The following is a 26,662-nucleotide window of genomic DNA, read 5'->3' as shown; positions in this document are numbered from 1 at the left end:
GGGTTAATCTTTCATTCCCCCCCACACCCGATAGGGGCATTTTTACGCTTACATTGTAGTAGAGCAGCACAGTCCATTCTGAAAGATTATGTCTCAACCCATCAGGTGTCTGCTCTTTGTATAGGCGCTTGTGTGACTGGTACATAAGTCTCTAAAGCTGATACTGACTCCGAGTTTGGCTTTGGCTGTAATTTAAATGCAGTCATGTTGAACTAATCGTTGACTGAAATTTAGGGATCTGTTACAGGAACAAACATTCAGATCTTTAGTTAAAGTTTCATTAAATCGCTTTGTGATTAGGGGAGAAGCCAAATGAATGTGGATGTGATGTGGGTATTCAGCCTCTAAGAGGTGTCTTGAAATTTACTGTCTTAAGTGCAACAGGTTTTACACCTAACAGTGCCAATAACTGATTTCTTCGCTCAAACTTGGGCTTATAGAAGAACCTTGAGTCTTGACATAGACTGCCTTTGTGCAGGTGAAATTCAAAGGTAGAGACTGATGCAGCTGCAGGTCACTCTGTCTGAGGACTGGTAGATCAGGAGTTCATGGCCACGTCTGTTTTAACTTGCTGACCTCTGAGGTGCAGAGGAAGGATTCTGATTGAAGGAACCTTTTGTCTCTGTCCTTACTCTTCAAAATGACCCCATGTTAAATGTTCTGTCAAAAAGCATGCACAAGCATAATTTCTTAATTTTGCTGTACTGGATTTTATGTCTTCTCAGCAGCTTTCCCAGATGAATTATTTAGGCTTGAGTTGAACCCTCAAGGACAGAGTGAGAGCTTGTGCACCTTGTGTTCTGACATTTCAAATACTTGCATGAAGTCTTGGAGTTAAGTGTGTAGCTAAATACTTCTTTTGGAGTGGGTGAGAAGCTTTAATGCTGTCTCAGTATGACATTGCTCTTACTGCATTTCTTGTTCAAACTTTTTAATCATATTTCCTCCATCTCTTTTTTGTACACTTTGTTACTGACACTTTGTCTGTAGGCCAGCAAAGACTGGGCAGAGTACTCCAGGTTCCAGAGGTTTAGGTTTCCTTAATTTTTTTCCAAATAATGAATTAAATATGCTTTAATGGAAAAGAAAGGATGGATCAAGTGTAGTTCCAAAGTGCAAGTACCTATAGAATAGCCATAATGAGAGAAATTAATAGGCCTGTTGGTGCTTCTCTGTGCTGTCCTGTTTGCTGTGATTATTCCAAATCTCTGTTCCTCTACTGCTTAGGCTTGTTCTCACTACATTGGTTTTGTTAACTTGCTAAAATGTTCATGTGCAAACATAAAGGTTGCATTCTCTTGGTTAATTGCGCATCATTCAATGCTCACCTGTTTTTGATTGGCATGTTGCTGAACTTCTGTGGTCTAGTTGGGAGCCCTGTAAGAGAGAGGAAGCAGATTATTTGCCTGTTATTGAGAGAGGAGGGGAATGATTTTCCTAACATCCTCAAGGCTCTAATTGATGTTGGTAGCCTTTGGTGGTTGGGTAGATGTCCAAGCCTTTATGTGAAATTGTGAGCTTGGGTCATGAAAGGTAAGAAGGCCCATGAATGTGCTGTGGAAAGTCACTTTTGTTTCCCAGTCACTTGCATGATGTAGCAAGTTGCATGTTAGATGTAGGAATTGATATTTTTATTTTTTTGGAAGCTGTTAATCATGCTTGATCATTTAGATTGGAAGTTTTAAAATGCTAAGAGAACTGTCTGGTATTAGTGCTGTTTTCTTTGTCTGATGAGTAATATTTCATTAAAAGCAGGGTGCTAACAGGCCTGACTTTAGGGTGGAACTAGGCCTGACTGCTATTTGAAGTGTTTAAGAAGAAATAAGGACTTGTAGTTAGACCATGTCTATCTTTTGTACCAGAGAAACAAATACCTTAGTTAAGGTGTTTTGGAAGCTGCCAGAACACAAAAACTCATAGCTTTTGTAGCAAGGCTTATTTGATTTGTAGTGCTTGTCTTCTGGACAAGATGATGCCATGGTGGTTCTCATTTGGAACAGTCAGAGCAGTCAAAAGCTTGTAACCTAGATCTGTTTGGGGAAGAATCTGGCTAATCAGGTATGTGTAAAGCACAAGGCAATCTCTCTCATTTTTCACCCTGTTAAGTGCCATGTGTGAGGTGGTTGACTCACATCCCACAGCTAAAAGCTTGCTCTGCACCAGTAGTAATTGTGAAACTCTTTGCTGGAGTCACTTACTGAAGCTTTTGCTGTTGGAGAGGATGGGAAGAGGAGGGCATGGTTGTAGCCTCATTATCTTGAGGCTGGGTTTAAGCAGACCCCTGGAGTTTTGAACAGTTTTGCAGGTATTACATCCCCAGCAGCTGCTGTGTATGTAACAAACACAAACTCTTGTCTTTGCTTACAGAATCGGGCCACTTTCAGGTTTGACCCTGCAGATGAAGACAAAAGAAAGGTGAGTAAAATAGGCTGTTGAGCTGCATACCTCAATGGAGAAGTTAAAAGAGTACAGGCAGTCTCTCAACTTAGCTGCCATTGTGAAAGGGTGCAAGCAATGAGTATAAAGTTATTTTTTAGTTGTTGCTTCTTCAGTCCAAGAGACATGACAACTACACATTCCCTTTTTTCTCTGAAAGAGAAATGCCCCTAGCAAAGCCCCCAGTGTTGAATGAAAGTAGTTACAGAAAATCCTAGAAATGATTTTGCTGGGTACGGATTTGAGATGAGATGGAGGAACAAATGTAAAGATACTCTTTCATATCTACTGAGGTAAAATTTTGCCACAGATTTTTCAATTTTCTCTCTTCTCAGCAGGTAACAATATGCCAGATGTATTTCTTGTCTATGTGAGATGCTTAAAGAACACTAGGGATTAAGATGAAGGGATAAGTAGAGAAGAAAGCTATTAAGCTGTAAGGAAGACAGAGTTGCAGAAGCCTGTTATTCCAAAGGTGCAGTAATTAGTGAGATGTGGTGCACGCATGTCGGGTGTCAAAGCTGGGAAATGTGAATTGAGCTGTCCAGGTGTGATAGGGCTTAGCACATCTCTTGGGATCCTTTCACAGCCTTTAAAGCATTTAAAGCTTGGATGTGGAATTTTTTTTTCCTGTTGTTATTTTTAGGGTGTTGGATGTAATAACAAGCCCCTTTCTTTCTGTTGTGTAATTAGCTTTGGGGCTGATTTGCATATTCATTCAGAAAATGTTCATTAGTGAATGAGGCTGTTTCTTTCTGCTATTTCTGGAATAAACTCAAAGCTTGAAACCAGAATTGCAAGTTTCCTACAAGGATAGCTTGTCTGAAATTTGGGACACGTTGTTTCATTCCATGATCTTACGCTAAATCTAAATATTTTAAGGTGGTTTTTTTTTTTTTTTTTCTGGTAGAAATGGATGGGATGATAAGTCTGTCAGTCTTTTGCATTTGCAAACCCATCAGTTGTTTGTACTGTAATCTTCAGTTGCAATTCCTTGACGACTCAAAGACCTCTTAGCTTTGCTTTATCTATGGCTTTACTGGTGACTGACACTCAGTGATGTGGTGATGGACTACGTGTGTCCCTTCTGACCTGTAGAAGAACTCAGCTGGGATCTGGGCTTGGTGCTTACCTCTGTTCCCTCACCATCCCTCCCATCCCTTTTTACACTGTGCTTGAGCGAATCTCTACTCTGAAAAATTGATTGCCAGCTGCAGAACACAGGAAAGGACAAGAGAGCAGAGGCCAAATTGAAAAAAGCCAAATAAAGACAATGAGTTTGGAGAGGTAAATGTAAGTTACACAGTATAAGGATTTTTTTTTTTTTAAGCAAGCCATACACTCCAGTGACATGCTGAAAATGCAGAAGATAGAAAGGCCAAAACTATGGCTTGACTAGAAGCTGGTTAATTGGACTGAGTAAATTGTTCTGCAGTGATATATGACTATCAAAGCATGATGCTTTTAGGCTATAACATAACTAAATCAGCAGTGAGTTTGTGATACTGAATTCCAGGAGGAAAGTAGGTTGTGTCCTCTAGAAGACAGGAAGAGAGGTAATGCTATCGAGTTTGTCTATCTGAACATAGCCGCAGGACTGTAATACATCGCAGGGTGATAAACCCACAAGATTGTAATGTGAGCTGTCCTTGTATTTGTCCTGGTCGTTTAATGATGTATGTGTCTGCCTTGGCCTATCTGTGGTGAGTGTTCTGGATATAAATCAGATGGCAATCTATGTTGTGCTGTAAGATCCACTCAGATACTAGGCACATCAAGTCAGTGCCAGTCCTTCTTAACTTGTTATATACTAATAAAAAATATGAATTTATGGAAGCCTGTTTTCAGTTTCTGTGTGTAAACAGTATAGAAATTGCCAACCAGAAGTAAATGTGTTCTGGAATAGCAGCTGAAATAAAGGCAGTGGTGTTGTTTTTGAAGAGTTTAATGAGCCCTTAGAAATCTAAAATATTTGTCTCAAGCAGTCAAGAAGTTTTTGACAGTTCTGCTGGAAAAAGTTGAGTCTCCAGAACTGCAACACTTCACAGCACCATGCCATGGTTGAGGCAAATAGTTGGTCTGTTCTGTAATCCACTCCAGAAAAGTGATATCTATTAACTTGACCAGTCACCTTGGAAAGAGTTGTCAGGTATAGTGTCTCTCTCTCTCTGGCAGAGCAGGTGCTTCAGCTTTTTTGGACCACTTGATCCGTATTTAATAGCTTTGTTCTCCATTATTTATACTTGGTTGGGGCCAAATACTGCTTCTGAAGTAGCAACACATTTGTGCTGTTTACAGACTTCAGATGGTAAGAAAATTACAATACTGTTTGTGCCCTGGAAATGTCTCTCAGCACCGATTGCCTGGTTGGTCATAGCACACCACAGCTGGAAGTTCCCACAGCACCATTTGCTGTGATATAACAGATGAAGTAAATCTGTCCAAGATGGCAAGTAGGGCTTTTTAATTTGGATGAAGGCACTGAGTTTGCAAGAGGAAGGGGAAAAAAGGGAAACAAGTAACCCAGTGTAAGAATATGACTTACAAGCTATATTCTTACTTGACATGACTAAACTATTTCCTCTTCAGCTCCATACCTTTCTGTCTGCTTCACTCTTGTAGTACTTGCAGCATCTGGTTTCTGTATTAGGTCCAGCTTACTGTGTTAGTTCTCTTAATAGAAATCTTCAGAATTTGAGACCAGTGTTCTTGAGTTATTGTCTAGGTTCGATTTGAACATGATAGATCTAAAATTCAGTGGGAAGAAAATCGCCCAAAACAGTCTTTTCCCCTTGCGTCGCTGAGTGTTTCCAAGGTGTTGAAATAGCTGGTGGTAAATCATATCAAATGTATGCAGGGCTTTCTCTACCAGCTAAATTCATCATGTGGGGAGATTCTCAAAGTCTGTGTACAGTACCATATTTTAACTCTGGAAGGAGTGAAGTATGTTCATGGAACAAGATGCTGTCATACTCTCAATCTTAGAAGAACCTCATTCTTAAGTTAGTGCTGTTGATGCTGTGGTGCTTCAGGGAGGTCTGAAGGTTCCTGCAGTCACCAAGGCACAGTTTTTTCTCCTCCCAGTAAACATGGGGTAAGCTTTTAAAGTCTATTAGGGAGTGTCCTGTAACAACATTTAGCTCAGGTTCTCCTGTGGGCATGCTGTGTGGTATCTTAGTCACTGTTGTTACTGTTCTGACTTCTCCATGACCCCTTTAAGGGAGTACCAGTCTGTAAGAGGAAAAAAGTACTAAGTATATTGCATTAATACTGAGCATTTGTTCTAATTGCCTCTGGTCCTGCCCGTTCCCATCCAGCATTTTTCCACTTTTACTGAAACCTCTTAAGGTTCATGAGACCCATCTCTCCTTTTAACATTCTTCTTTCACCATGGGATTACAGAAGATACAAGGGTTCTCCCTCTCCCTGTCCAGTGAGGTGAGCAGGGGCTGCTGTGTGTGCATCTACACAGGATTTAACCTTTCTGTGACTCTGAAGCAAGTGTTTAATCCACCAGTTCTGACAACAGGGATTGCTCAGTGTGTTCCTCACCTCACTTGCAGAACTGTTCTGCTCTCACATGTTCAAACCTGCAGCTTGGAGCTGTGCCATGTCAGAGCTGGCAGGCTCCTGCCAAGCAGCCAACTCCCCGCTATCAGTGCGGGCTCAACAATGAAGTGCTCAAAATAAAGCAGGCTGAATCCTCAAGGAATGCAAGTATACACCTTCCCACCCACATCTGTCCACAAAGACTAGGCAAAAATTTGGCACAGTCTTCTCTGGGGAGGTTATTTAATTGTCCTGTTATTCAGCACAGTTGATGATACTTGCATAGTATCATCATAGTTGTCTTGACTTCCAGAGAAATGAAAGTTGTAACTAACAACTTTAGTTGTAACTAAATTTCAAATATTCTTGGGCTTGCTTTCTCACTGCCAGGATGCTTAGCTCTGAAACCTAAAAGACATTTAAACAAGAAACTGAAGAGTTATGCTCTCCTTTCGGTCCCCTCCCCTCACCCCAGCCCAATGAGCCTGTGAACAAAGATCGTGGAAGATAATGGAAGTATTTGGCCCAAAGTCACACAGCAGGTCTGTGGCTGATCAAGGGAGAAAACAGAGATCTCTTGTGTCTCAGGAGAGGTCTTTTTCTACTGGGCTGTGTTGCTTCTTAGCGTCAAAGCTTTACGTTGTCAAGATAAAGGACCAAAATAGGTTAATAGTTTATTTGTCAAAACAAGATGACAAACGGGTTTTTCTGGCCTTCCTGTTTTAATACAAGATTTAATACTAAAGCCTAAACAAAAGGAATGGTGTGCATTTTTCTTTGTGAATATTAGCACAAAGGCAGAGAAATCTTGAATTTCAGAAAAATGAATGGATTTTACGATTAAAAAACGTTAAAACTAAAAACTGCCTTGAGTCTGTGAAAAAGTATATGAAAAACATTGCTTGCCGTAACATGGTTGATGAAAGTCAAAATGTTATCTGGATGTTGAAAGGATGGAACGTCAAACAAAGAAATGTTAAAATCTTGCAGTGACCTAAAGGGTAGCAAACAAAGGCCCTGAAACTGCAACGATCATGATATGTGTTGTGAAAGGGGGAGGTACCTTCCTGTCTGAATTTTCACTTGCTTTCATTTCCAACCACATAAATGAAATCTGTGCCCCTTAGTTCATGCCATGCTAATGGCCTACAGGGTGGTAGAAAGAGCACCACCTAAAGAAAATGAAAAGCATAATAATGTTGTTGTGGCCACATCTCTTCCTGTTTCTCTTCTCTCTGTGCATAATTTCCCTTGTACCATCAAGGCCAAAACAGAAAATGTGCTGTATGGCATTTGGTTTTAATTGTCTCCAAGGCAATTTCCTAATAGGATGAATCTTTCCATGGGTAGCTCTGCAATTAAAATCAGATACTCTAGCTTTTCCTGAGCTGCTGATGGCTCTTGGGATCAGCCAACAGTGGTTCACTGTCACAGATACCCTAAGTGATTGCTGCTTCCTCTAAAATCACTCTTGATGTCTCACTGGGTCTTAACTCCAGAGAACTTTGTCAGCAGTTAAATTGTAATCAGGTTGCAAAATCTCTAAAAAAAAAAAAGTTATATTTAATATCTATCTTTAGTACAACTATTCAGAGTTAAGACTCTTTTGGTGCTGCATTTCTATGATTTGAAGCCAAGAGATGATTCTATATTTTTTAATTCAATTGCATGTCATTTACTGTATAGAAGGAAGGTTAGACTTCCACCTCTCCCAGCAAGTCACCAGAAGGTTGATGCCCTTTGGCACCCCTCCTGCAGTGCTTTTGACATTTTCCAGTGACACTTTCATAACAGCAGGTGGGTAAAGTCAGAATTTGAGCGGCTTGGTCTCTTTGTAATCAGATAAGAGTTCAGAATTTGGATAAATTGTTACTGACCACCTTGTAGCAGCTATTACCAACAAGGAAGACAATAACTGCTTAGTCTAGTTGAAAAGTGCTTAAATACAGAATAAACTAGCATTTTTCTGAAGTTCTGTGAGCTGTCTGTTCAGTCTATTTAGACTTCAGCTAGCTCTTTGACACTGTCCCACAGCATACCTGAAAAAGCTGGCAGCCCGTGGCTTGGACAGGAGCACTCTCTGCTGGGTTAGGAACAAGCTGGGGGCTTGTTTTGATCTATTGGAAGGAAGGAGGGCTCTGCAGAAAGATTTAGATCAGTTGGATGGATGGGCACAGTCCAACGGGATTAAGTTTAATAAGTCTAGGTGCCGGCTTCTACATTTTGGCCCCAAAAATCCCCTACAATGTTACAAGCTGGGGACAGTGTGGCTGGACAGTGTTCAGGTGGAAAGGGACCTGGGGTGCTGGTTGACAGCTGGTTGAATATGAGCCAGCCTTGGTGGCCAAGAAGGGCAAGGGCATCCTGGCCTGCATTAGGAATTGTGTGGCCAGCAGGAGCAGGGAGGTCATCCTTCCCTCGTACTTGACACTGGTGGGACCGCATCTTGAGTACCGTGTCCAGTGCTGGCCCCTCAGTTTAGGAAGGACGTTGAGACACTTGAGCCCATCCAGAGGAGGGCAACAAGGCTGGCTAGGGGCTTGAAATGCCATATGAGGAACGTTTGAAGGAACTGAGGTTGTTTAGCCTGGAGAAGAGGAGGCTTAGAGGTGACCTTATTGCTCTCTACAATTTCCTGAAGGGAGATTGTTCCACCACGCAGCACCTGACAGAACAGGAGGACACAGTCTCAAGCTATATGAGGGAAGGGATAGGTTGGATATTAAGAAAAGTTTTTCACCACAAGAATAATGAAGTACTGGAGTGCTCTTCCCAGGGTGGTTAGAATCACCATCCCTGGATGTGTTTAAAAAAAGACTGGACATGGCACTCGGTGCTATAGTCTAGTTGAGGTGTTAGGGCATGGGTTGGACTTGATGATCTTAGAGGTCTCTTCCAACCTCATGATTCTGTGATTATGTGACTCCTCAAAACCAAACAGACTCCACACTTCAGCTTGCAAAGCAGAGGTAATTGTATGGAGAACTCTCAGCAACAGAAAGTGAACTCTTGTAAGAAGTTGAGCTGTGGCTAGGTAATTTGGCTGTGGATCTAGACTGGACATTTTTTGTTTTGGGCATTTTTAAAAACACTTCAAAACTGCCACCATCAGAAACATTTAGTGCAGGTCTAGCATACCACGCTTAAATCAGGGAGTTGTGCAGTTCTGTATGAGCAGCACTAGGTTAATGGTGAAGAACTCTGTACTTAAAGTGTCTTTTTCCAGCCACAGTAAGTACCTGTATGCCTATACAGGTGGTCACATGTGGGGTTTTTAGTGCTGTCTCTAATATTCTGATAAAAGATTTCTCATGTTGCATATGTGATAAGAGGTGTGGCTCATTCCTTGTTTTCAAGCTCTTACTGGATTGTCTAGTCAGGGCTGTGGAAATGCAGTCAAGATCTTGGTTGTCTGGGTGGTGCTTTTGGATGGTCTTAGCCCCAGGACAAGCATCCTAGAAGTCATATTGTGACTTCCTACTGTTTGACTTTGTTTACACATTTTCTTTAATGTTGTTAAGTTAAAAGAAAACAAGTTTAAGTCTTGGGTTGTTTGCTCCCATATTCTTCTGGAGTGTCTGTTCTAGATATGCTTTAGATTCAATGTTTGTTCTTCATTTTGTTCTTTTTTTTTATTTTGACTTTAGGTAAGTAAGTCATCACAGTAATAATACTGGCTTACATGTCCCAGGTGGAGCCTTTGTTTTGAACTTTGTGTCAGGGTCATGGGCTTCTGTGCTCCTCACCTTTTCATTGTGGTATTGATAGTGAAAGTGGAATTCCAGAGACCATTCACCAAGAACCATTTTATACATTACTAGTATTCCTGTGCTTTTTGTAATGATTTTTTGACACAGACTGCCTGAAATCACAGAATGAATTTTGGGTCCTAAGTAGACTTCTGCACTAGGGCTCTTCTGCTCAGTGGCTGCTCTGGCTTCTTCAGTAATTTATTCATGTTGATGGTCAAGACACCAAGCTGAGGAGGAGAGGAGCATAGAGAAACTGTGTCCTAGGAGGTACAGTGCAGTTTCTGTTGTGTTGGGAATTTCTTTGTGACTATGCTTCTGATGCTAGTACCCATGAGTAGTAGTATTGTCTTAAGCGTAAGGCATAAAAACCCACTGGAGTCCTCTCACATCAAGCAATCTCTTCTGGCTTCTCTTTTCTCCCCTTTGATGGATTGATTGTCCATTTCTGTCTTATAAAAGGTAATGCTTCTGTAATTCAGATGTTACAGTTCTGACCTGCAGATTATCGGAGTGTTGTATTTTCCTGTGCTGCATTTATGTGATTATTTACCCCTGCAGTCCTGTTGATATAAGGAATCTGTGAACTATTTTGACATCATGAACAATTCGTGTTGGTAAAGCAGCAGCTTTGCTGGTTTGGTAGAACTGCTACAGTTTGCCTTCAAGGAAAACTGCATTATGTTTCTGTGTCAGAGGTGTTATTTCTGAGTCGTATTTAAAATGGGAGAAGTCTGTCTGTTAGGTTGAAGAGGCGATGTAAATTACAGCTGCTACCAAACATGGAGTACTAATCCTTGTATGTTAAATGGCAGCTATTTTGGTTTCTTTTTCCCCCAGCCTTCTGACAACAACCTTGACTTAAAATTCTGCAGGTGCTGTAGCTGTGACTGTTGTACTTGGACATATTTTTGCTTTCACTTCTCTCTAGCTTTATTATTCTTCTGGAGTTTTTGGTCCTGATACTGTAACTGGCAGTGGTGGGTAACAGCTGCCATTTTGGCTTAATGCTTCTGCAGATTGTGTCCACGAGGAAAGCTGCTTTTGGTGCTCTCTGGAGGCCTTTGGTAACAGTACATATTTTGAAGTGCTAATATGGAATACCGAGTTTCTCAAATTAGATAAAACCTCAGAAGTTATATGGAAGCTTAGCAAAGTAGTTTCTTATTGCCACCAATATTTTGACTCTAAAACTGTTCCCTTTTTCTTTGTTGTGTTTGCCTAGAAACTGTGTGAAGGAATTCTAAACATCCTTGAAAAAGACACAAAAACTTCATGTCAAGTTGCCTGCCTGGAAGCCCTCCGGATTCTCTCCCGGGACAAGAAGGTTTTAGTGCCTGTAACCACAAAGAGGAACATGCAGATCCTTATGAAGCTAGCAAAGCTGGACACTGTGGAAGATCCACTGGAGAGAGTATCTGAATTTCCTGTGATAGTAGAAGCCTTAAAATGCCTCTGTAACATAATTTTTAATAGTTCAGTTGCACAGAAGCTCAGTTTGGAACTGAATCTTGCAGCAATGCTCTGCAATCTTCTGCAGAAATGTAAGGACCGGCAGCTTGTTGATGATATTAAATGCTTTGATTTGCGTCTCCTCTTCCTCTTGTCGCTTCTGCACACAGATATTAGAGCACAGTTGCGTCAGGAGCTACAAGGGGTGCAGGTTTTGACTCAGGCATTGGAGAATTCCCTGAGTGTAAGATGGACAGAAGAGTATAAGGCAGCAGAAGATCGTGACAGGCTTCCTCTATCTTTGCAAGAGACAGATTGTGCCATTGAGGCACTAAAGGCTCTATTTAATGTAACACTTGACAGTTGGAATGTCCACAGCAAGGTAAGGCTTGGCTGAAGTGCTTTTTTTCAATTGATTTCGTTTAGCCTGCAAGAACCAGCGGGTCGATACACAGGAGGCAGTTGTTGTTCCTGCTACAACTTGGGCGGAAAATCTTATCCATACATTTTCTGTGTATTGGGAGATCTGCTTGGCTTGCCTAATGCAAGTTTAAACTGTGTGTTTTCGGATACAAAAATGCAAAAAATATTATTTCATAAAAGTCTTAGATTTCCAAAAGAAAATAAATGTTGTTCACTGCTAATTAGCTGGCTAGGAAAAACTTCTTTATCTAAGTATACCAGATGGCTGCATCTTTGGAGCTTGTGGACTATGGCAATAGGGCAATAGATAGAGCTGAGAGAACTCTCTGGGTTTTCTCTGTTGCATGATAAGTACATCAGTTCCCATTTTTAACAAATAACTCTGATGAAAGAGTGCTACTGTTGTTAATATCTTTGTCCCATCCTCCCAACACCAGCTTTGGACTTCAACATTATCTTTTTAGATGAGATCAAGTACAAGAACAAAATACACTTTCATTGTTATGTCTTATGAATAAGGTTTGTCTTGGTTTCTTTTTGTTATTATGTCATATCTTTTTTTTTCCTCAGATAAATATGCTTCCTATGTGTTGCATCCTTAAACTTATAAACAGAAATTACAAGGGTAACTTGTCTGAATAACCTGAGTCTGTGCTAAAGCAGGAGAATTATATGAGGAACTTTTCTTTTTAGTACACATCATAGTCTCTAGAACAGTGTTGTTTACTTTCCATTGGACATGGTAAATATGCAGCATATAAAGCTGATCAAAATTCTACATTAGTTAAAACTTGCAAATAATTGTTCTTTTTAGTGCATTGGACTAAGCAGCAAATCAGATATTAATTATAACTTTAAGGAATGTAAAACTTGAGCAAAGCTGGAAGTTCATATTCTTTGCTTTAATGTCTCAAGGATATGCTGAATAAGAAATCCTGAAATTTAAGATTAACTTATGGAGGGATCAGAGAAACTAATATTTGAGTTTCAAGGAAATATAAAGAAAGTGAGGTTTCTTTCTTCTGTTTATATTCCTGACTTAGACCCTTATTAAAAATATCTTTAACTTTGTCAAAGTTCTTTGTACAGACAAGTCATTGTTCTGGAGGTAAAAAAGCATGTAACACAGTTATATGGAAAGTTGGAAAAAGAAACTGTATTACATGTTCACCTCTTGAGAGATAAACTCCTGATATCTGGAAGTTGATTTACTCTTAAAAAATAGAATTGGGAGAGATGTTAAGGCCAGCTCACTGTCTTTTCCTCCTTAATATCCTGAGCATGCATGTAGCCCTTTTTTTTTTTTTTTCAGAGTTTAAGTCATCCCAAGGCAGGAGAAGCTTATTTGCATTTTGAGATAAAGCTTAGATAATAACTCTTTAGTAGAAAGCCTTAAAAGCAGAGGGGTTTTAAATTAAAGAACTTTTTAGTGGCTTTTAGCTGTTAGCCAGATATGTTACGTGACATTCTGCTTAGTGAATATTCCAGTGGTAATTTTAATGGTCTGGTAGAAGAGTGAAAGGCATGTTAATGAAGTGGGCTGAAGACACAGAATTTGAAGAAATTCCAAACAGCAGAACACATGGAAAATAAAAGGAGAGCAGAGAGGTTGGGAATGTGGGTGAAAGCTAAACAAGATCTATCCTAATGTGGACAGAACCATTTGAAACACCAGTATTTAATGACTGGAGATGGTTTCAAAGTTGGCAGATTTTGATGCTGATCCTACAAAAGATGCATTGGGTGCTTTGTACCAGGTCAAACACTCTAGAACATATGACAGATGCCAAGAAGAGCTGTTGAAAAGAGTGAGGACAATGATACAGAATTAAATGGTTGCAGTTAGTGGTGTACTATTGTGTGGCTGCTGTCTGGTGGGAGATTGGCGGGGGGGATTGCTTGGAGAGAGGAAAAAGTGGGGCAAGTAAGGTTGCTGAGAAGTTGTTAATGGAATGGAGGAAAGGTATCAAGGGAATTAGAAAAAATAGACAGACTAGGTGGAGGGAATGAAACTTGGCAGCAAAAGGCCTGAATGAGAAGACAAATTAAGTGAAGAACATGCATAATCTAAGTGGATGAAGAGGTGGCCTGGTGTAACTGCAGGAAGTAAGAGAGTGATGTGTTAGGAATAGTGGTATGGAAGTGAGCAAACACTTGTAACTGGGTTTTCTACTGATGAAGGCTGATTTAACTGGAAAAACATTCCCAGTGAGTTTTACAAGGCCTGACTTTTTCAAAGTCAGCTTATAAGAGTTATGTAGCATTAAGCATTCAGTGAAACTAAGGTACAGTCCTTTTATTGATAGGGATGGATGTTATGATCTAATAGGTATTTTCCATCTTTAACTTTTATTATTCTAGTGACCTGAAAGCCTTACTTGCAATCTTCAAAATGAAAAAATATCTTCATAATTTATATTTATATAGAATGAATCTCATCAATTTCGTTACATGGCTGCCATCCTTCGACACTGCTTATTAACCACGGGCCCTACTGAAGAAAAAACTGAAGAGTTGCACAGGTTGGTATAATTGCAGAACCAATAGATGTTAAAAGGTTTTTGTTTGGTTGGTTTTTCTAAATAGAAATTACTTTGCCTAAAATCTAAAAGTAGAAGTCTGACAAACAATGAAAAATTAATTTATATTGAGTTAATATTTTTAATCTTTGTTTGATGAAAGCTGTTTTCCTCAAACATTATTTAAACATATCCAGTTTTCCAGAGAGAAGGTGGCTGGCAAGATTGTTATTTTCTATCACTGATAATGAAGCTCATCTTTTGTAAATTTTGGTTTTATGTTCATGTGTGTGTATCCAAGGATGAAAATACATACTGAAGTTGTAAGTGTAGTTCAAATTGAACTGGAATGCAACTTCTGTTGTTTTGCCCAGAAACTAATGGAAACACTACATTTTGAGATTTCTATATGTTAGCTTTGTAATTCTGATGGATTGGGGTGGAAGTAACAAGTTGATATTTTATCCCAATAGTTCTAGGCTGCTTTTTTGGAAGTACCAATAATTTTCCTTGGTAATAATATTTTTTTTCAAAGATGAGTGAATCACGGAGTTTTCGGTGTGTGGTTTGGTTTTCTTTTTCCTCAGTCCTGCACCAAACTGTTATGTATTGGCAGCCAATAATTCAATCAAAATTCAGATTATTTGTGGTGAGGTAGTGGGTCTTTGTTTAGTGTTACTGTTCTTTCTCTATGACACCCTTATTTTTACTGAGTAGGTCAACTGTTCAGTGGGCCTGACAGTACAGTAGCTTCCCTCAGCACTGAAATGTTGCCATTTTCTTCTTCAGAGATGTCTGCATATCTGACTGTAGGATCTTTAGAGACTGAGCCAGTTGCCATTTTCTTCTTCAGAGATGTCTGCATATCTGACTGTAGGATCTTTAGAGACTGAGCCAGTCTCTAGGAAAAAGGATACAGCTTTTCATACCCAGCAATCTTGAAAGTGTTAAATGACCTTGATTAAAATCTTGGAAAGCTCTTACAGATCAACAGTCTTAGGAGGTGAATGCTAAAATCCTACATCAGAGCCCTTCTCAGTTGGTGCAGACTAGTTTAGAATAATTTAGGATACTGCTGCAGTACTATCCATGACTGAAGTTAGTGCCGTGTCCTAAAGGGCAGTTAGGGTTTCTCTTTGCTGCTGCTTATGGTGGGTGCTTTGTGCTCTCAGCCTGCTTTAAGGGAGGGACTGGCAGAAATAAAATCCCTACTGCTGGGAGAATTTAAAAGTTTTGGATAAAATCAACAGTATGAGAGAGCTACAAGAACTATTATACAGCTGATGCTCTTCCCCAGATCTGTTCCCTTGTCCAGAAATCTGACTAGTCTGATCACCCTGTTAAGTATATTGCCTTGTAAAATTTAATTGTCTTGTGCTATTGCAAGAGGATGCAAGTTATGCAGGTCCTTTTGGTTTTTGCTTTTGCACACACTTGCAGCTGAGATCCAGAAAAGGGCTTTACATAAAGAAGTAGGCAGCTGTGAAGATGATGTAGTGTTGGTGTCATTTCTGTCCTTGCTTTTTTCACTGTCAAGGGAGATTTTTTGTCGCAGTGCTGCCCACATGGGCCTTATGGAAACACCAAGTCAAAGCAAAGGTTCTCCATAATTCTGAGAGGGGGAAGCAGGAAAGAAATGAGGATATACATCACTGCCTTGTATCAAGGCAGCTGTTCCCCCTTCTCCAGCAGGCACTCAGTGTAGCACTGCATTAGTCTTTCTGCTATGCTGAGAAAACAACTTTGTCCCTCAGTTACCAAACTGTAGCTGGTTAAGTTAGCTGAAGAGTAAAGAATGCAAGTATAGCATTGTTGTTTGTGGTGTTTGATCTTGATTTATGTGCTGCAAGAGCACCATGCAGGATTTGACTGCTGTGATTCAAATATTTCAGCCTTTTTGCTGAACCTGAGTTGTGTCTTTGAATGCTGGAAGGATGCAGTAAAAGCTGAATAATTGAATACACTTTTCCACCAAGACTGTTCATCACAAGTGAGCTCTGGAATAGAAAAGCTATACTCAGAAGTAATGCCCGTGCAAATCCTCAGATGGATTGGGGCCTGCATCAAAGGGCCTGACTTCATTCCGCTGATCTATTTGGACAAGCAAAACTCAATTCCTGATAGGAGCTGCACTAAGAAATGAGTAAACTGCTGTTAGCACTATGTGGCTAAAAGAGAGAGGCCCGTGTCATCATTTGGGCCATTCAGCATGCTGGACTCTGACCATGCAATCTTTATTGCTGGAGATGAGGTGTGAGTCAGAGAGCAGAGCACAACTTCCAGCTCTGCTTTCCTCCTGGAGCCTATCACTAAGGCAATTATGAAAACTGTGTTAAAAATAAAATGAAATACAAATAATTGTGAATGCAGAATAAACTGTATAAGGCATCGGGGAGATATAAATATATTTCTCAGGATTGCTGATTACTTGCACTTCCCTAAGTTTGTAAATCTGCAGAACCTAAGATGTTTCAGTGAAAGGTTTGGCCTGTTACAGGACATAGTTTGAATGCCTGTGCCCTGAATGTGTAAGTTGAGGATTTATTTTAGGTGAACAGTGAGTGTTGGACACATGCCCTGAGCCACGATGTACTGATTGTCAGTGTGACTATTTCTAATAAAAAAGCAGAAGTTAGCCATAAAATATCTTAACTACTTTAGTACCCAGCGTTGTCATTGTGGTTCTGTTGCGGCATTGCTTAATGTTTGAATATGAACAACTTAAAGTACCACATGTTAGAGTGAGTGCCATTTTTCCCCACTAACAAGGTTTTAATCAAGGCATTCACTGGCTCTAAATAGGCCTTTGCTTCTGAATTTGCATATCAGGAGGGGGCTGGGAGCATGAGTGGGTGGATGTCATGTCCCAGTGATTAATGATCTGTAGGAAGCCAAAAAGGGGAGAGTAATATACGCAGTATTTCTACCCCCTGGAGTAGGAATGCAAACACTATTGTGCATATCTGTGCATAGTCACTGACTTCCTGTAGCTGGAGAATTTCATACACTCCTCTGCCACAAATAAAACTGTCAGTGGAGTGACAAAGATCAGAAAGCCGGGCTTCATTTATTGAAAAGAATAGCTCAGGCACAGTGATCCAGAAAATTAATTTTGTAGGTGTTTGGGAACTTGGTTGTTTAATAAAAAACTGGTAAAAAGAGAACTTTTGATGAAAGGCCTGAAGCCATCAAATATTTGTTGAATTTCTTCTGTTTTGTTTCTGACTATTCCTGAATTATTGGAGATGAATAACTTCCGTGATATAAAAGACATATCTTGAGCAGGATTTAGAAACAAAACAAAGAGAATGGGCATTCCCAAAAGTAACAGCGGTCTGAATTTCAATTACTAAAAGAGCAAAAAGGAGATGGCACAGTGTGGAACAGCCACCCAGTCTGATCAAACCAGAAGCAGCACATTTGTTAGAAATCCTGTTATGGTCAGATGGCCATGGTTTGCTTTCTCTTTTGCTAATTCTTTGTTAGAATTGTATTAATAACTTAGAAACAGAGGGCTGCTTTTAAGTAGATATTATTAAAAGTCTTAAATGAATTTGTTTGAAAAGGTTTCTCCATTCTTGGAGCATTTCACCAGTCCTTGAAACATGAGTGCTCATTGGTTCATTAATAGCTTTGAGGTCAGCATGGGTAAACCTGAATAGTTTCGTGCTATTTCTAAATACATCCATTTTTAAGTTTAGTTGGACATCAGCAAGTAAATAATGACGGAATTCTAATTTTTGCAGCATCTGCGTAATTTCTCCCAGTGTTCAGGAACAGTACAAGCCCAAGTCTGTACAATGAGAGCAGGGTAGATAGCAAACTCAAGGCATGTGTACCCTGCAAGAGACCCTTGCAAAGTAAGTCCCACCTTACTCCGTTGAAGAGGAGGGAGGGACCCTGTGGCCTAATTGAAATAGTTTAATGGCTCTTTGGAAACGCTCCTCTTTGTGTCCTAGAATGAGAACACGGCCAGTTACTGAAGGGTAGTGCTTGGTAAATAAACCTGAGTCTTTTTTTAATGTGTTAAAAGCCTTCTGCAAGCTAAATAAAAATGAAAATATTTCAGGGGACCTAAGAAAAGGCCACTTTGCCCCTCTGTTACAGCAGGAGGAAATGTTGTCCATATTGGATTTTGCCGCACTAATGTTGATAATGTGGATGTATGGTAAAATGTTTTAAGTTTCAAGGAGGAAAAAAAACTCTGACTACTGAAAATCAATGTGAGAGTTCCCCCTGCTGTCTTGCAAGATCAGCTGCTGTAGCTAGCTGCTGGAAGCTGTGCCTTATCCATGGGATGAGACACTGTGGGGGCTGGAAGTAATCCTGCACTGCTGCTTTTGGAACTTTTTGTCTTTCTTTTTCTTTGTTTGTTCCAAGAGCCAGAACTCAGGCGATAATGGACGCCACCTTCTTTAAAACCCAGAGAGGAGAAAATAAAGCATTGTTTGAGTTGTAGGGCCTCTTTTTGATTGCAGTTGTACAAGCAGTTTATGGTGAGTTGTACTCTGTTTTTAATTCTTTCTTCCAAATGAATAACGAGTTTTTAAAATCTGTTTCAGCAATGCAGTCAACCTCTTAAGCAATGTTCCTGTTTCTTGCTTGGATGTTCTTATTAATCCATCGTCCCAAGAGGAAACAGATATAAAATACAATGGTATGAATATGGGAGCTATTCAGATTTTACTGGATTTCATGGAGAAGAGAATAGACAAGGTATGGACAGAAGGGATTTTTCTCAAAAGGGGCCTCTTTCACTAAGGAAAAAGTGCACATACATCAAGTTTTATATAAATCTTTCAGCCAGTACTTAGCACAAATACAGATGTCCTACTAAACTGTGAAACACCTCCAAATTCCTGTGAATATCTGAAGCTATTTGCTGTGTGTCTGAGGGTAAACATTTGGCTCTTTACGTAAAGTTCATATTTTGGCTCTCATATACAACTTTATTGAAGCGTTCATAGAATTTGAAAAAGAAAGTTGGCTTTTAAAATGTTTTATTTGTATTTGGCCTTGTTTTAGGGAAGCAGCTACAGAGAAGGTCTGACTCCAGTTCTTAGTTTATTAACTGAATGCTGCCGAACTCACAGGGATATCAGGAAGTTTATCAAAGCTCAGGTATGTAAAATTCATTGAAATTTGCGTTTGAAGCTGGTGATGAACTTTGAGGTTTGTACATCAATGCAGGACAGTGCTGTAGAAATAATTTTTCAGTCATGTAAATCAGTAGATATTATGGCCTGAGTTCCGTGATACATTTTGTAGAGCTGTTAAATAATAACATCAGGGATATTGTAAAGCTGTGTCAATGTGAGTCACCATGGATCAGATGAGAGGGGCAAAAAACTCAGTAAGGTCTATTCCCTTACACTCAGCAAATAAGAAACATTTCAGTGCAGTTAATTAGACTTTGCAGAGCTGTGTGGCGGCAAGTGAGAATACAGGTGTTTTGATGGGTTCTGCTTGAGGTTTAGTTTTACTTCAGCAGGAAGGAGTTGTTTGGATTAAGACTTGTGTACCAGTGTATATCAGCCATCCTGTCAAACTAAAAGTGTCCCTGGAGAGAGGCACACTTCATCACTTTGTCTCTTAGAAGAGCTCTTTATTACAGTATGGACTGTGGCTTTTAACAGGGAAGATTTCTGTGCCATGGTTAAAGACCTGAAGGATCTGTGTAGCTTGCTGGTTGAGTGTGGTGTTTTCTATTTGTTTTGCTGCTTTTCCTGAAGTTAAGTGGAAAGAAGTTAAACGATGAGCGCAAGAAAGAAATTGCTTCTCTGGTTTCTGCTGTCCTTCTCCCAAGCTGCAGTGACTTTTGAGTTGCATCCTAGATGCTGCTCCCAGATCAAAGCTGTGCCTGAATTCATAAATAGAATTTAAAATTAAGAAGAGCATGTATTTTCTGCCTCTTTCATCGATACCAGAAAAGTGTTTTTGAGGAATTTAAGAAACTTGTTGTTTGTTTTTGCTCGCAGCAGTTAGTTTTTAGGATACTTTGCTGATCTGTTAACTTCCAAAAAAAAAAAGTTGCAGAGCCAAGTGTACAGAAGCTAGAAAATGAAGTTGTCTGCATGTTTTTACAGCATCTGGGCATCTCAGTGTCAGGATATAATTGCATGCTGACTCCTGCCACAGGACCACTGCCTCAAATAGTGCAGAGAATGGATGGATGTTGCTAACTGCATGACTGGATGTTTGATATTTTGAATTACCCTCATTGTTAAGTTCTGGCCTTGGGCTTTATTTATTGTCTGCTATTCAAATTGTGATCTGAAGACAGGATGATTGATTTCCTCATGGACTGTCCTATGGCACTCATCACTGCATTAGTAGTAGAGTACTCTAAAAACATTAATTCATTCTTACAACACACTGGGAAATGGCAGTCATGGTACTATCCCCATTGGGGGGAGTAAGCAGGGACAAAGTAAAATGATTTTGCTAATTGTTTGAATACTTGGTTTGAAAAAGAGAGGGTTTGTTTTATCCAAAGAAGTCAACACTGTAGCATTAATGTAAGGATCAGTTCCCAGTGAGTCCAATTTCCATAATTGTGCTGTAATTTTGCACAGGACATGACCCTTTATATTAGACACCTAGAAAACAAAGGACTTGCAATTTCTTATTATAGTGACACACTGGTTTTATTCCTTAATAAAATATTGAAGATCCGTAATTCTTATTAGTCTTCAGATCATTAAATATTTCATATTATGGCCCAGATTTGTTTGCAGCTCATATAATATATCCTTTGAATGTGAAAAAATGTGCATAGATTTTGAGTCTGAAGGCATCCACACAAGGAGGCACAAGATAGTTTGCATCATTCATGCACTACCTGCCTTTCTTGAGGGTTGAAGTTAACAATATTAATGATCTCTAATGAGAAAATAGTGTATTTGAGGAAATGTTAAATAGTGATTTCTCCAAAATATTTCTGAAATTTAGCTTGAGCTTTTAAAAGTGTTTTGTGGTTGAAGTATGTTTCCTCTCTATGTAGAGCCCATTTTTGAAATTTAGTAGTAGAACTTGCAATGTACTTATTTTCCTCCTTTTTCATTAAGCACATCATTGTTCTGTATAAACTACAGAGCATTTTAAGAGTGTAAGCTTCCTTAAACTGGTATTTCTAATACTTTTAGAAGATACATGAGGAAAACAGAAGAAACAGAACATGAGGTGATGGCTTCCTGTTGGCCAGCTCTCCTGGGACACCCATTTGTGCTCATAAACTTCTAATAATTGCATTTTTAAAGTCTACATTTGAGACAGTATTTTTCTGCCCAAAATGACAGACCAGAAAACTGAAATATAATAAGAAGCAAGAGTCACTATTAATGCATGTGGGCATAGTTGTCTGATTTTATTGCCTTTTTTTTTTGAAGGACAGAGTGGTTTTTTGTTCTGTTGACTACATTTGTTTTTGCAGATACTGGTTTTGCAAGATATTTTCATGCATTTTATGCTGTTCTTCCCTTTCTTGTGTGCTGCCAGGTACTGCCCCCATTAAGAGATGTGTCAAACCGTCCTGAAGTTGGCACAACAGTGAGGAACAAACTCGTGCGCCTTATGACACATGTTGACCTTGGAGTAAAGCAAATTGCAGCAGAATTTCTTTTTGTTCTTTGTAAAGAGAGAGGTAAAAATTACTTTTTCTTCTCCCTTTTGTGTAAGGTCTTGCTGTAATTGGTATATTTACCTCTGCTGTAACTCCCAATTTGTGTAGTATTCTGGTGGGGTTTGTTTTGTAGCAGAGTACAGCTGAATAATTTTCTGTGTCCTCTTTGCAGTTGATAGCTTGTTGAAATACACAGGCTATGGTAACGCAGCAGGATTGCTGGCAGCCAGGGGCCTGCTAGCAGGAGGAAGAGGAGATCATTGGTACTCAGATGATGAGGATACAGACACAGAAGAATACAAATCTGCAAAGCCAAAGTATGGTATTGTTTTCAATTTCACATATCCTGTTGCATTTTGGATTCTTTTGACGTGATTTTGGGGGTTTTTTACCTTTTTCAGAGAGGCCAGTTTTGGAATGATATGTGCTTATATTAATTCCTGTCTTCTGCTGGTTTTATGGTCTAATTATTGAGAAACCAGCCTCTAATAGTGACCATCATGTAGTCAGATATGGTTGCAGGGGAGAAAAAAGTTACAACGAGAATCATTTAATATCTGAATAACTACTTAAAATTCAAGTGTGAAAAGAGATTTTTAAGGAAGTGATAGGAGAAGAATTTAGTAGCAAACTTAGCAAGGATGGGTTTAGTACCAGATTTTTGAGGAACTCACATGAAGTTTGCCAAGCTGCTAACTATAGTTTGTGGGGTATATCTCTGTAATGGAGAAAGTAATGGTGTCAGATATGGCTAAAGATTTTAGCCAAAACTTTGTTAAAAAGGAGGAAACCAGTAGGTTTAGTTTTGGTTTTGACTGAGTTTCAGAGTGCCTGGTACTAAAATTTTCCTGAAAAACCAAGTAGGTCACATAGGTAAATGTGGGAGGAGCAAAATAACTTGTATAGAAGTCATGCAGCAGGAATCCAATATATTTGTTTGAAGAACTCAGTGACCATGTAGAAGCTTAGTTTATTTTTATTAGTTTAAATGACTGGGTGCTATAGGTTTTAGTTTGTCATGTTATGTCTAGGATTTGGTGCCATTTTAAAGATGTTCTGAAATTGTTGACAGTGGACATCTGAAGTGTTAGCATTATTCTTCTGTTTTACTCTGTTTTCCTTGAATTACACAGACATGATTAGGTGTATGGTGGGTGCTTGTGGTTTATTGAAAGATTCCTATTAAGGTACATGAACAAAGGACAGGATTAAATGTATGAGATTTAGGAGTTACGTTGCTTCTATGCTAAGAAATTCACTCTAAACCAGGAGGTTTCTTTTTATTTCTGCACTTTTTTTTTCTTGCTGTTTCCTCTCTGCTCTTCTTTCAAAAGCCTGACATTCACTTATATGCATATAAGTAAAGCTATAACATCCATTTAGTTAAAAGCTAACACTTATATGAAACATTCAAGATATCTGTCAGTTGATTTATGCATCTGATTTTCTGTATTGCTATTAAATATCTGTGATTAAAATGTTTGAAAGGATAATGTGCCCTGAAAGTTTTCTTTAAAACTACTTCTCTGCTTTTGTTACCATTTCTGTATCACTGTTCATTTGTGTTAACAGTGAAAATAAAACTGGCTTTGTAAATGCTCAAAGTAGCTTAATCTGGTTTGAGCAAAAAATCATCATCATGGAAGGGCAACACTTAACTAATTTAGTGGAAAATTAACTGGAACCTGTCTATATTTTTAAAATCAAGCCTGTACAGAATTAGTTTCAGACATAGTAATGTCATTAGTACTAATGACATTGTCATTGTTACCATCATCATTCTCCTGGTTTCAGACTGTTCCTCTCTGAGTTCCAGCAACAAGAACTACCAGCCTGTGCATTTTTGAAAACTGACAAGACATTAATACAGTGAATCCACACAAAGATTCAGTCATGATTTATGAGAAAATACGGTATAAATACGAACTTTGTCTATTTATAACAAAACCTTTTGTGTGCACTTCAGACAGTTTTAGTCTTGATGGTTTCTGTGATTTCTTCCTGTTTCCTGCTATTAAGAAGATAGAAAATGTACCTATTTCTGCAGAAATGTAAACTGGGTTGTTTTTTCACCTCCAGCATTAACCTTATCACTGGTCACTTAGAAGAACCAATGCCCAATCCAATGGATGAAATGACAGAAGAACAAAAAGAATATGAAGCTATGAAGCTTGTCAACATGTTTGATAAACTTTCCAGGTATTGTATTATAGCTGCTTTTCAGAGGCAGCTTGTATCCTAGCTCTTTACTAAGGCCTAGTGCTTCAAAATAGTGCTAGAATCAACTTCTTTGTAGAATTAGGACCACTTTAAATGCAGAAAAAATGTTTAGCACTTCAAAGGAAAGAGTGATATGTTGCAGGACTTCAGAGGAAATCTCTTTTGGAGAGGATTGGACAGAATTGGGAAGATCTGGTGGTCAGGGGACCTGCCTCCTGAATAGATAGGCTGATGGTAATGAAGAGAATTTCTTCTTTTAAAGTATGGGAAACATACTTTAAAACATACCCAAGGCAAGCATGGTTATTTTTCCCAAATTAATGAGCAGCATCTCATTGTAACTGCTTATGCCTGCTGCTTATATGAAGAGCAAATACAGTGTGAAAATAGTTATTGTCAGAAACAATAAATTGTATAAGGGAGCAATTAAAAGGGGAATTACAGTTAAGACTTACTGTGGATTGATTAGGTTAAGTGTGGACTGGATTACAAATCAGCCTTTGTAATTTGTTTTATGTGACAAAGTTAATGCCATGAAAGAAATGGGTACTTAGTGTGACATAATGGTGTTACAGTATTGATACAGAGAGTTGATCTTCATAACTTTCTATATACAAAAGAACACAGACCTGTGCTGTTATCTCTAGCTTTTTTTCTCTTTGGCTCAACATGCCTAGAATTTACTGAGGCTTTTTTCCAATACTTCAAGCCATATTGGAGTAATTGCTTGTATTTTTTTTTAATTCATAAGTCAAGTTACATTCTTGAGAAACACTTATGTGATACTAATTTGCCATGAACTGAGCTGTAGGAGGTAAATATTTAAGGGCATCCCTTCTTCAAATGTGGGAAAAACTCATCAGCTAGAAATGTGCTTGTTTTGTAAGAGTCTATAGATGGTCAATTAACAAGACCTATTGAGAGAAATTCAGCAAAACAAGTTTTAACATCTCTTTTAAGGATTAGAAGTATAGCAAAAGATACAGGGAATCTGGATTTTCCACTACCTGTCAAAAACTGAATTACAGGCAGGATTTAAAGCAGGGAAGGAGCTTAGAACAACTGATCTGAGACTGTCAATGAAGTAATTGGATATTTTTTCACATTATTTGTAGGGAAGGCAACCGTACCATGTCATAGTCTTCTTAGGAAAGAGAAGAAAATGCAATGCACATGTAATCTTAATTGAATCATTGCTATGTTAAGCTAGAGAATTAAGATGCTGAGCATCAAGGGTACTGCAATAAAATGACTAAATGTCTAAAACGTTCTTGAAAGTAATATTGAGGCTGCAGACAAGCGGAGACTGAAGGCAGTTGCTGTGGCTGCAGCAGTTACACAAAAACTCCCAATGGTTACTGTGACACAAGAGCCCTTTCAGTTTGGAGGGTTGGAGGCACCTGCTGCAGTGCCGGCCGCAGGCTGACAACGGCTGAGCAGCTGCTGCCCTGTGTCACCACTTATCCTCTTGGCCAGCAGCATTGCAGTCACCTTGAGCCTCCTGTGCCCCTTACATCCACCTGTAATTTCTTTTATAGCACTTACACTTCTTCAGGGCTAGCACTCTGTGGTAGGGTTTTTGTTTGCTTGTTTTATATTGTGGTTATTGTGGGACAGTGTTGTTGATGTGACCCCTTTAGGTGCTGTGATAACATCAATTAAATCATTTCACTATTCTTCCCACACTTCTTGTTTTACTAAAAACAGGGGAGGAGGAAATGCTGGCAGGAAGAAAAAGAAAGTAAGACTTGGAATGGGGAGGGTGTGGGATGTTTTTCATGAATATAATTGAGTGCAATTGTGGGCCCTGCCGATGTTAAACAACATGGGAAGTTGCCAGTCTTGTGTACCAGAAGGAGTTAATACCATACTGATAGTAGTGGGAGTCCCTCCATGGTTTTGGAATAGGACACTTGTGCTGCTGCCAGCTTGAGGAGTGCTGGGAGTTTGCAGGCTTAAATCTACATGGAATGCATTCTTACCCTTGGTTTGCACCCTACAGATGCAAAGCAGAGGTTGCTTGGTTGGAGTTATTGGTTGATTCTGGGGTTTGAGTCTTCCTTTGAGACAGAGAGCTCGTGGCAGATTTCCTGCTTCTGCTTTTCTCTCATCATCATAGGAGGGGAATGTGCCATGAACGAGTTCAGTTTGATGCAGTGCTTTGCAGAGGGGAGGAAGTTGGAACAGAAGCAAACAACTTCTCCTTTTGAGCAAGTTTATATAATTTATTGTAACCTGAACAGGAGCTTAGAGTAAACTTCTGTGATGTACAGCAAAACAGGTTTACTGATTCACTGGTATTGTCCCAGCAGTGGAAGCTAAGCTTTAAAGAGCTGCCACACTTTTATTGAAGAAAAGTATGAAAAAAAAGAAAAGTTGAAGGACTGACAAACTTGTCAACTTCCTTCCCTGACTGATGATAATAATCAGGCCAGTTTGTCACTGGGGCACTTCAGATTTGACTTTGACTGGCTGAGTATGAGAACTCAGAAAACAAATTTTCTGGGCAGTACTACTTCATTGGGAAATTATAGCCTTCATTAATGGTTGCTGAATGTTTGCACTGCACCCTTTCTAAAGGTTTATTGAAGCTATAAGTACAAAGAGACATGTTTTTCCTAGTTCTGTAGTATGCCAGTGGATTTTCACTTTTCAGGTTTATTTTTATTTTCATCATTGGCACTGACAAAGAG

At 39.2% G+C, this 26,662-nt stretch overlaps 1 protein-coding gene across 2 annotated transcripts in view; it reads left to right on the top strand.

The window, feature by feature from the left end:
* The window catches only part of RIC8B (RIC8 guanine nucleotide exchange factor B), a 32,046-nt gene that overhangs the window by 958 nt on the left and 4,426 nt on the right, over positions 1-26,662 (top strand). The window contains exons 2-9 of one of the 2 annotated variants that reach the window (XM_084206306.1): positions 2,368-2,415; positions 10,960-11,568; positions 14,037-14,131; positions 18,691-18,844; positions 19,154-19,249; positions 21,626-21,770; positions 21,922-22,066; positions 23,829-23,948. In XM_084206306.1, the coding sequence (XP_084062432.1) occupies positions 2,368-2,415; positions 10,960-11,568; positions 14,037-14,131; positions 18,691-18,844; positions 19,154-19,249; positions 21,626-21,770; positions 21,922-22,066; positions 23,829-23,948 (1,412 nt within the window). The remainder of the gene's footprint in view (positions 1-2,367; positions 2,416-10,959; positions 11,569-14,036; positions 14,132-18,690; positions 18,845-19,153; positions 19,250-21,625; positions 21,771-21,921; positions 22,067-23,828; positions 23,949-26,662) is intronic. The other variant, XM_084206307.1, reaches the window with a different exon arrangement.

Source organism: Fringilla coelebs (assembly GCF_963513975.1).
Source record: "Fringilla coelebs genome assembly, chromosome: 5".
NCBI classification, from domain to species: Eukaryota; Metazoa; Chordata; class Aves; order Passeriformes; family Fringillidae; genus Fringilla; species Fringilla coelebs.
Note: the sequence above shows the minus strand (reverse complement) of the source record. Positions and strands in the feature narration are given on the sequence as shown.